A 12,392-nucleotide genomic window follows, 5' to 3' on the forward strand; every position below is an offset into this window, starting at 1 on the left:
AATTCTTTTTAAATGTTGGTTTTGAAGGATAAAAATATAAAAAAAAATCACAAAAAAGATAAATAGAAATACTGACTTTAGAGGCATGCTACATCAATATATAGAGAGAGATTATTTAAGTTTGAGGTAAAATTGTTATATATGTAATAATTTTTGTATATTTATAATATTAAAAAGAATGATATTATTTTAGTAGTTAAGTCGTAATAGTTGTCTTATCATGAAATTTTTTTCATTTTTTTCTTAAAACATTTCTAAAGCAACGTTGCTGCCCTGACTACTCGTCTTTTTTCTTTTAATATATAATATAACAAAATTTCTAAAACAATTTTTTTTTAATTTTATTCCTTTATGAAATAACATTTTTATTTATAATAACAAATTACACAGAGAATACCGGATCTATCAAGATATACAATATAATAACTAAGTTTTTTTCGTCATTTTAAACTTTTACATCTTATCTTAGAAATAATGGTGCACTCGTCTTGTTGAAATCATGAATTTGCCTCTATTTGCTATCTGCAACAATACCCACTTGAACATGCTTATTTGCATATATCTGATTTTCAAACTTTTAAAATTCGCTTCAACAATGGTAATAAATTTAGGATAAATTACACAAAATTACAAACCTAAGAGATTTTATTATTCAAAATTTCTTATCTTTTAAATAATTACTTAAAATCTCGAATTTAATATTTTATTCTTGATATATATGAATAAAAAATCCTAGCTTCCTACTTTTACTCCACCATTAATGCATGTAATGTATTTTTTTTTCAAAGATTTCATTCCCTAAAATCTCTCCCAAATTATCATCATTGATACAATTTCCATCTCTACTAAACTTTTTCACCAATTTCATTGTCTTTTTTTTTTTTTAATTTTTTAATCAACTTTTCTTTATCAATTTTGAATTTTTTTTCAACTTTTAAGTCAATACCCATTAAGGAAAAAAGGAGAAATTGTACAATCAATTGTTAGATTTTCGACGAGAACGATCAAAGTGACGGTAGTGATGAGGACGAACGACAGAGGGGATGGAGTCGCCAAGTGGTGGTGATGGTGTGAATGAACGACGGAGGGGTGGTTGTGGTGGATTATATGTATCAATCATGAATAAATTGAACAATCAGTTGTTAGATTTTCAACAAGAACGACCAAAGTGGCGGTGGTGGTGAGGACGAACGACGGAGGGGGTGGGTAGGTAGCCAAGGTGACGGTGATGGTACGAACGATCGACCGCAGGGGGTGGGTGGAGGGAGATTATATGTATCAAGACATATAAAAACTTGTATACTCTTTTCATTACTTTAAGGATGATGTATATATTTTTTGTTCATTTAATGATTTCACCGCCCTCATTCGATTTGGATATTTCTCAATTGATACATATGGTATTTTATTTTATTTCGTGATACATTTTATACATACACTATTGATACATTTTATCCCGTGAGAAATGACATATGTAACACTGATATAATAGTATAAAAAATATGTGAGAAAATACCCAATTACCCCCCGAACTATACCCCAAAAGGCCACCGAACAACCCCAACTAAAAGGGGATCCTCTTCCCCCCCCCCCCCCCCCCCCCCCCCCCCCCTCGAACTAATTAAAATTTAAAAGTGTAATTTTGATACCCTTAGTGCCTACGTGGCACATACGTGGTACAATATACTGAAGTGTCCATGTAGGCTCACGTGTGTGTCACGTAGGCACTAAGGGTGTCAAAATTACACTTTTAATTAGTTTAGGGGGTAATAGGACCCTCTTTAAGTTGAGGTATGTCATAACCTTTTTGGGTATAGTTCAGGAGAGTAATTGGGTATTATCTCAAAAGATGTATTGATTTTGTTAATCAGTTATCAAAATATATACATTATCAATATGATACATTTGTTGTTGGAATATTGGTGATATATATGACATATACTTTGTGATAGTGATTCATATTTTTTATTTATTTATAAATGTTTGATACATTTAACAAATGTTTGACATCTGTAAATTATTTATTTTGACGTGAGACTGAATTTTTAATGATTATTGAGTAATTTTACAAAATGTATCACGTTCGGCATTCCAAATGTATCACTGTGATACATCTGAAACCAGATGTATCATTTCCACAATTTGTGCCTAATTTTACTCCCCGTAATAATTGAAATTAGTTACTTCCTTATTTAACTAACCACTAAATTACAAACGTATCACAATGCACTTGTATTAAGGCTAAAAATATGTATTATAAATATCAAAATCTGAGATATCATATAATTAAACAAAATAATGAGAAATTTAAAAGTGTAAGAACTCATTAAAAATCTCAGATTTATGTGAGTTAGCCATAAAAGTAATAATTATATTGGAAATGAGTCATCTCAAATTAAGGGGGAAAAAATAAGACTCAATTGACTTAAATTTGCTTTAAAACAAGAAATGCAGCGAGAGTCAGTTTTGAATTTCAACTTATCAGGAACCACAAATCTCCCGAACTTTTGATTCTCAGGCTCATAGGCATACACAGTTGTGAAACAATCGACATCTACCAGCATAATTTCACCAGTTCTAGAAGCGATCAAGTTGTTGCCTTGTTGAATCAATTCAATAGGTAATTTGAAAGCATTCGTAGTAGTCCTATTGCTCTTTCCCCCAAATTGACACCATCATATATGCTATACGCCAACAAGCTGTCTTATTTATTTGGATGAGCTTATAACTTATATAACTTCAAAAATCATAAGCTAAAATACTTTTTACTATTTTAACTTAAAAATAAGTGCTTTAAAAAAACACATTTTTATTTTACCTAAATCTATTGATTAGATGACAAACCCTGTAAATTGAGAAAATATCCTTGCTCTTCTCCTTTGATAAATGAACTTATTGCCTTTAGCAGGGAATCAATTAAGACAGTTTTAACAAATTAGTTGATTGGTTATCTAAATTTTCATCTTGTCGGTGAGACTTAATTTCTCACCTTGTAATTCCGTGGTCCATTTTCGTTATGTTATCCCCAATTAAAAGAAGTGTCATAAGATGTTACGAGCATGTGTGGTCATATTTTAAAAGTTTATGGTAGTAAGTTGGAAATTAAAAAAAATTACAAACTAGTATAAAGGATCGAAAGGAGAACAAGTGAATAAAAGCTTATAGATAATATTATTCATTCGTTCATTCACAAGCATTTGGGGTAAATGTTAACAGCCACTTATCAAGATCAAGCCAATAGTCTGTAGCACATTGGCACCCATTATAGACCACTTGAACTTAAAATGCCCATACAATTACTTCCATAATATAGTACCATCACCTGTTGTTGTTTCACTTCAAGAGGTTTATCACTACCTTTAAAATAAAATTTTACTGTTGGAAAAATTTTCCAATTAACATTTTCATCAGCCCAATAACAAGGATCAACTGGAGGTGGTGGACAGGGGCGGATGTAGAGTATTCGGTGCGGGTTTCGAGTACCCAGTAATTTTTGTACGGTTCTTGAATTTATATTGAAAAAACTAGTAAATATATAAGAATTATAAGTTGGGAACCCACGAACAAAGTGTGTTATTGGTCTAGTGAAAAAGAATTATAAGTTAGGAACCCACAACCTTTAAATTTTAGCTCCGCCTCTGATGTCATATTTTTAACTTCTGACCTAAATAAATCTCTAAATAGGATATAAACATCATCTGGAAAGTAGATAATAGCGGTTCCTGTATCAACAAACATGCCACCATCTTTATCTGGACCCAAAGGATCAATGGGAACTTTCATATTTTCCTATTTAATCATAATTTTGTCCATATCCGATAAGTAGTAAAATGAAGGAAACCGGCCTGTTGTTCCTCATCAGCTTTGCCTATACACCTGTCAGGGTCGGCTCAATAAATTTGGTAGCCTAAAGTCAAATTTTAATTAAAAGTTTCAAGTATATTTAATAAAATTAGCTTTGTGCATCACACACGCACATCTCGTGCGACGTACATGCATCTTGTGCCACTTACGTGCATTTTGTGCGCTATACATGCATCCTGTTATCAGGTAGTACAAATATTTAGAAAAAATAGGGCCTCAAACCATCACTTTATTAGCTTTATGGTCGAGCCAATCGTAACACCTGTTGTCAAATTTTTTGGTAAATGGGAATATTTCATATATATACGTATATATCATTAGAAGCGGAATTACAAATAGATATAATAGCATCTCTAGCATTATCCATGTTTGTACTAGTACTAGCAACATCATTACTCATTAGTAACTGAAATAGTAGCATCTATATCAAAAACGTTAGTGGAAATAGTGCTCAAGACTCCCCAAGGTTGCTAGTTTTTTTTTTTTTTTTTTTTAGTTTTCCAAGTATCCATGGCTGGTAGTCGTGAGATTAATCCTCTGTTTCACTGTCAGTGCACTAAGCGGTGGAGAACTCCATTCACCAGAGGTGGAAATCAAACCCACACCCTCTTGCTTAAGGGGTGAGGTGCTGAACCACCACACCTACCCTTGTGGTTACTATAAGTAGATAATGATATCAACTCATCCTTATTAGTCAGGGGCGGAGTCACCTTGAGTGAAGGGTAGTCAGATGAACACCTTCGTCGAAAAATTATGTGGTGAATAGAGGTTAAATGTTTATCATATTCAGTGTATATTTAATTTTTACACACTCTTAATATAGCTGAAAATAAAATTTGCCCACCCTTCACCAAATTTCTGGCTCCACCACTATTATCAGCCTTCAAAAGGGACTTGGCTCTTGCAGAAGGAGCTGCCAAAATAGAGAGTTGATTTGTTTCAGCCACAAGGGGTTAATTCGAACCCCTTATCGTATTCATATGTTTGTTTCTTTCTATTTTTCGAATTCCTTGAAAATTTCTAGCTCTGCTACTTTCCTCTTTTTAGTAGTATTACTATTTGATATGTGAGTAGATAAAATTTCTAATCTCTCCATGCTTCGCGCAAGACAAGCATCCAGCAATGAGTCATAGTCCTTGAAATTTGATTTTTCAAATACGTCGCGATGGTAAAGAGGGAAACTGTAAGGAAATGGTGAATGGTAAGAAAGATTGGAAATATCAAGAGACATGAGATCTTTTCTGGCTTGCAGAATGGATGTGTAATTGAGAGAAAGATGAATGTTTTCACATGTTGAAACTGAGAAATTTGAGAATAGAACAAGTAATAGTGTCACATAGAGGTAATTTCCCATGTTTGAAACTTTATTTGCACATCATGTGCTTCATTTTTTGCAATTGTATAGAGTAATAATCCTGCGTGAGTCCTATTTTACCCCTAAAATTTAAGATTTTGAAAAATGATATTCTCTCCATATATTAAATGGGAACGATAATTTTCTTATCCAATATTTTCTTGTGAGATTCTTTTTTTTTTAATAAAGACATTTTATTAAAACTAAAATAAGAAAATTGTCATCCCTTGCGCTAAATACTAAATAATGATGGTTAGATTATTCTTTTTTAATTGGTACTTTTTTCCTAAATAATTTGATAAATATTTCATTGAGTGGGTAATATTTCTAAGAAAAAAATAGTTATTTTTCCAATAATATTTGGATAATTTGACGAAAAAAAAAATTGGATTATTTGGAAAAACTGTTTTTTTCCAATAATATTTGAATACTTTGGGGATAAAACTATTTTTTAAATAAAATTTGAATTGGTTGAAAAAAAAACTTCCAATAACATTTTGATTTTGATTTTTATTTTAAAAGGCTATTTTTTCATTAACATTCGGATTATTTGGAAAAAAAAACAGTTTATTTCAATAACATTTGGTTTATTTGAAAAAAAAAAATGTTCTTTTCAATGACATCTAGATTTTTTATTTTTTATTTTTGAAAAAAGACAATCTTTTTCCAAAAAAATAACTAATTGAAAAAAATATTTATTTTTCCTTTAGAATATTACTCGCTCAATGAAATATTATCAAATTATTCAGGAAAAGAGTTCTTAAAAAAACAAATCTATTCCTCAAAATTTAGTGTTCAGCACCAATAATATTTCCTCAAAAAATATTGCATAAGGGGATTGTCGTTCTCATGCGACATGTGGAAGGGGTATCGTTTTCCAAACCTTAAATGTCAGGGGATTTAAGTGAAATTCACTCAATAATTTTGTTTGATGTGTTTGTTAGAGTGGGTGAATGTCTCACATTGTTTGGGGGATGGAATGACGGTTTGTTGATATGGTGAGTTAATTTTTGAGGTTGAGTTAGGTGCAAGTGCCATATCTTTGCATGATATTTGAGACAGGTCTATCCCTGGCTTTTGATCCACACGCCAGTTAGATTCTGAACATGAAGACGGATGAAAATTCCACATTGAGGTTTGCGTTAATTCTATCAAATCTCTTAAACTGAAAAAACATTGATAATGGATGACACCGGCCCAAACTTCTTATAGTTAACTAATACTAAATGTTAAATCCTTTTTCATTCTATTTGAAGTCTGTTTGTACTAATTCTTTAAGAAATTTCATGAAAGAAGCAAAGCTAAGTTAGCGAAAGAATTGATGAAGATATAAATGATGCATTTTTAATATTTTATTCCGATTGATGAGTGGATAAAAAGACTCAACAAAGCTCTCTCCATTTTCCTTTTCAATTCTTTTTGAAATCTTATGAAAGGAGTAAATTAGGGAGAAATTTGATATATTATAAATGCTACAATTTTTAGTATTTAATTTCAATTCATGAATTGACTAAAGGCTTGCAAATGCAATAAAGCTATATTCCATTTCTTTTATTCTTTTTGAAATATTATGAAAGGAGCAAGTTAGTAGGAAAAAAAAAAGAAATGGAGAAGAGATTTGTTGCGAGCCTTTAATTCATTGATAATTTTTTTTACCATAAAAAAAGGATTAATGAATTAAAGCCTCGCAACGAATCTCTTTTTTTTCTTTTTCATTATTTTAGAAATTTAATCATGAAAGGAGCAAGTTAAGAAAAAAATTAATAAATGGACAAAAGGCTCACAACAAAACTCTTCTCCATTTATTATTGTGTAAGTAACATAAATACCAACCCTTTTACAAATAATTAAACTTTATTCCTTTTTTTTAATTACTTTATTCTCTCTACCTACTCTCTCTTCCTATTAATATTCATAACATAGCCGATATATACATAGCATTCTGTGCATATGTTGGAATTTTTGTAATATGCTTAGAGAGTTGAAATTTTTTATAATATTGAAAACATAAGTTGTGTATTTGCTTAATTTTTAGATTATTTGACACACAAGTTTGTCATTTTCAAATACCATACGTAAACAAAAGCCCAAAATAATTTAAATTTGTTACACACCAATATAATAGTAATAAGAAAAAGAATAAATAAGAATAAATCTCACAAACTTTTGATTCTCAAAATCATAAGAATAAATAGTCATTCAAACGATCAGCATCTGCCAGCACAATTTCATCGATAGAGAGGCTAGCAAGTACTAGGGAGAAACAAGAATCAACATAGTGTATTCAGAAGAAAAGAAATCATCTTCCTATTTTGTAATCAATAAAAAACCCCATCATTCTAATATAGCACTATAAATATATATATATATATTTCATATTATATGTAAATTTACTAAAAATATAATATAATCTAATATAACATATAAATATATAAATTATAATCATTTAGTAAACTTAAATCCTAATATGTTGTTTTGCTTTTGACCGTAATAGTAACGTGAAGGTTGCAATGACGCTCATCCATCCTCAGTTCATTTGAAATTTCAACATCGCCAAAAACAGTTGCAGTCATTTGCTCAGTTCGTCACTGTTGTCGACAGTCGCTGCAGCGTACGGTCATTGTCGTTACGCCAACGGTGATGACTCGGCGAAGTCGATATTTATGATTATTTCATTCGTGTTGAATTAATTATATCTGAGAATGAAAATAAGTTTGAAAAAGATTATTTTTCTAGAAAATCGCCAATTTTAAGTGGTCACTACTTTAATCTTCAAAATCGAAATATAAATACGAAATAACCGAACCGAATCTGTAAAAACCAAACCAAATCGAAATAATTTTGGTTTGGTTATGATTGTTATTTTCGTCAATCCGAAAATCAAAAACCGTACCGATATTCAACAATCAAACCGAACAAACTAAATGCTCACCCCTAAATATAAGTAAGAAACAACTTATTTTTTTAGAAAATATTTCTCCTCCTTCATATCGAACACACCCCAAAAAATATTTTTTGAGATCAAAAAATATTTTTCTAAAATGTATTTTTATGCTTTAGCTAAAGATTAAAATGTATTTTTTGAAAATTATTTTTTCATTTTCCAAAAAAACATTACAAAATATTTTCCAGAAAATGTTTTCAATCCACCAACCAAACAATCAACTTGTTTTCCAAGAAAACGTTTTCCTTCATACCAAACACACCCTATATCAACACTCTTTCCACGAATCTTTTTCACATAGTATATGAATCTCACAGTTATGATGTTCTTATTTGAAATTATACTATTATCGACTATGGGATTACATTACAAATTTAATAGAAAACCTGTAACTAAATAGTTAACAATTAGTAACAAAAATAGACCGGAAAATGGGTCAAATCTCCTCACCTATCCGAAAACAAAAGTTAAAATGGAGAATGTATGAAGAGGTTTCTGAGGCAGGATATTATTCCACCATCCCCAGCAAAGAGAAGCAGAACAGAAACACAACCCAAGAGAATAGACAACAACTGATTCAGCTCAATTAAAACGAAATCTTGCAAAGGAAAAACAAATACTATAAGTTAAAAAGATTTTGATTTTCAGTATGTTATGTACACCTTCCTAAACATGAAGAGAATAAAGGTTGGAGGAACCAAGTCCCTCAGTCAAAACAGTATCCACCACTCGTAATATCTTCGCCCTCATCGCTATTTACATTGTCAAAATGAGATTGCATAAAGCTCCCTTCCAACCTCTCAATTCTCTTCAACGCTTCCCCGGTTTCTTTGCCTTTGCTGGGAAAGTAATTGTAACATTAGGTCCTGCTGAGAAGCCATGTGATAATGCATCCAGCACCTTGCTTTAGGTTTCTGTTGGAAACAGAAAGTGCAGAATCATTAGCACATGTAAGAGAGACATTATCATCTTCACGACAAGTAACATAATCCCTGTTACTGTTGCAACATCATCATTCATCAATGTCATTTTCATTGGAGTCATCATCATCATAGCATGAATCGCTAGGAGAATCTTGGTCATTATCCAAGGAATCGTCAAAATCAGGGTCCCCTACAGTGTCGAAGAACTCATCCCCATTTCCGTCTTCATGGATATCTAAATCCTCAAAACCATCATCGTCGTCATCATCATCATCATCCATACCATTAGAGAAATCATCTTCATCTTCATCCATATCACTATCATCTTCATCCTCATTGTCACTACTACCACCATAATCATCGTCACTTCCGTCATCAAAAAAGTAGATGCCATTATCTTCATCACCGCCATAACCGAACAAATGCAATCGACGAGGTGTTGAACCCTTGATAAAAAGAAATACTCAGAGTTAAATAGAGCTACTTATGCTTCCACAAGATCAATAGCACAGATTTGGGATCTAATATCATTGTCGTCTTGTATAAGTCATGGATAATATCCTTACCACAGGCAAGAATATTGACACACCCAAGAAAGGGGCCATGACCACAAGTGATAACAAACAAAGATAAAAAGCGACCGAGTCATACTAAAGTATTACCAAAAATACTTGTTCTAAATTTGTTTTTCCATATTACCAAAAATTCCTATGTTGTTTGATCTCAAGCCGGGTGTCTATCGGAAACAACCTCTCTAACTCGCCTCGCCTCTGAGGTAGTGGTATGGGCTGCGCACATTCTAACCCCGCCCCCACCCCACTATGTGGGAATATACTACGTATGTTGTTGTTGTTACTACTTGTTCTAAATCTTTTCTGTATTACCAAAAATATTTTTTCTAAATTTTTTTCTATGACATACACAATGTCAATATAAGAGTGCCAGCATTAAGATACTGATGGAACAATGCACACATATGGATCAGGACTAGACTCCAGAAATGGAAGGACACAATTAGCTAATGGAATAAAAATAAATCACAACACGATCTTTCCCAGCTCCACTGGACTACCCAAATCCTTTTAAAATTTCTCGTTTCCAGATTCTGATCCTACTTCACCTTAATTTCTTAAATACTTCCCAAGTACCATTCCTTAGTTTATTTTCTTCTTGTTTTACGTGTAAGATAAGATCATTTCGCAGTAATCAAATCGCATATATCTTTTTTCCCCGGTAGTAGAAACCTCACTTACCTTTTGGCTTTCTTTTGGTGATAAGGTGATAAAATTACAGTAATGTTGCAGGAAAATTCCCAGAATACAAGAGGTATGCTACCATAACATTGAACTTTCTTTGGATAAATACAATAATAATAAACGAGAACATCATTCAGGGTTGAAAACAGCCCTACATTCATCTCTTATTGGAATGATCAGAACGAGCTGGAAATAAGATACAACAATGAGAGTCTTAGTTCAATACTTCAACATCTTTAAAGTCAAGTTTTTGGGTAAAAACCCAATTCTCTAATAACTTAGATTTGAGGTGTTTGTAAACATTATCACATCAAGTGAAGTTTAATAAGGGATGTAAATGAAATAAGAAACATTCAAATTTCAGGGAGATGATATTTCTACTAATTGTGTTTTGATATCCAATAGTTACGAAGTTTGAATATATAATTATCGACCAATTGTCATTATGGTAATACATCAAATAAGTAGCAATCTCACTAAATGTTGTCAAATTACTAGCTTAGCTTTACATGATCAGGATACGTAGGCAGCTGAAATCAAGGAGAACTTGCTAATGCACAACCTATTTACCCCTACAATCTTGGGTAATACCTGAAAAAGGTGAACCAAGCATAAAATGACCCAATGATAAAATCTTGACATATTCAGAACAATTAAAACATTTCACTTCCATCGTTTATCAATTACGCGCTTCATAATTGAATTTTTATTTTGATATCACATACCTTTTGAATATTTGTAGGTAAAATAGCTCTTTCAATGGCTTTTGGAGTCCATATTTTTATGTCATACTCAATTCCACTGCTGGCAAGCACCGCGGTATGAGGATGGGACTCAATGCAGTTTACTACATCCTTATCTGCTTCCATAACACGAACAAGATCCCCACCCTTTTTCCTCCATACGAAAATTCTACCACAATCTGATCCACTCACAACATATTCACACTTGGGCCCAAAAAAGTTCACGCCCTTTACCGTTTCAGAATTTCTGTGCCCCTTGTAAACTTGTGGACTAATGTTTGCTCCAGACTCCATGTCAACTGCAGATGTATCAGCTTGGCCCATTTCACCCTCGTCACTGTCATTGTACAATGGCGAAGTAGAGGATGGATCAGGTCCCAGACCCATGTCCTTTGTGAAAAGATAAATGAGCTCTTCATTATATGATACAAGAAGCTCACTCTGGTCAGAGAAAGCCAAACCTGTTATCCCTACATTCTCATCACCAACTAGATGTGGGGGGCAGAAATAGTCAACTGGCTGGCCAAAATCAGTGGATCCATCCCAATTATATTTGCGAATGTCGAAAATTCTAGCAAATTCATCCGATCCACCAACAGCAAACAAATAGGGTTTTCTTGGATCTATTGTAATTGCATTTAGATGAAGTATAGACATATATCTCCTCACCCGCAGGGGTTGGCAAGTAAAAAGTTCTGTAGCAGTGTGTGTTCTCAAATCTATCTGTAAGAACACATTGAATCAAACCATTAGCCATATAATGCTCAGATGAAAAAAAATCTGCAGGAAACTTCAACCACGATGATGCCTACTTGTCTAAGCCTCAATTTCTTGGTATTTCAGTGTTTTAGTTATTCTGTTAAGAGTTTGATTTACAACTATGTTTTTCATGTAGCCACTGGTGTCCAGACTAGCTTGCTCACCTCACTAATTCCACAAGCTACGCGCACATCCCACCACCACAAGTAACCCCCCCCCCCCTCTCCCACCCCAAAAAAGAAAAAAACCCACCCCACCCCCAAGCACAAGTATCGCGTAACTGTGTGTCCACCAAAATTTGGACAGGCGGGAAGAAGGCGGGAAGAAGGCACCTGGTGTTTTTGCTTCCAAGGGGATTTGGAAAAGGGTGACCTCGTGTTTTTGCCTATCAAAAACTCTGAGGAAGTCCTCTATTTATACCATGTGCACACATGATTGTAAATTATTTTCACAAAAAGTGAGTTTTCAAGAGAACTTAATCCATGAGAACTGTACTAACTGTTTCTCTACATAGATTCTCCCTGCACCACATTATCCAACTCTTCCTAC

At 32.8% G+C, this 12,392-nt stretch overlaps 1 protein-coding gene across 1 annotated transcript in view; it reads right to left on the reverse strand.

Moving 5' to 3' along the window:
- Nucleotides 1–8,761: 8,761 nt before the first annotated feature.
- Nucleotides 8,762–12,392, reverse strand: part of LOC107840598 (DDB1- and CUL4-associated factor 8) — a gene marked incomplete in the record, with an annotated part of 6,008 nt that continues 2,377 nt past the window's right edge. Inside the window, 2 exon segments of the mRNA XM_047395230.1 lie at nucleotides 8,762–9,531; nucleotides 11,067–11,807. Coding sequence (XP_047251186.1) covers nucleotides 9,175–9,531; nucleotides 11,067–11,807 — 1,098 coding nt within the window.

This window comes from Capsicum annuum, chromosome 8 (assembly GCF_002878395.1).
Source record: "Capsicum annuum cultivar UCD-10X-F1 chromosome 8, UCD10Xv1.1, whole genome shotgun sequence".
NCBI lineage: Eukaryota > Viridiplantae > Streptophyta > Magnoliopsida > Solanales > Solanaceae > Capsicum > Capsicum annuum.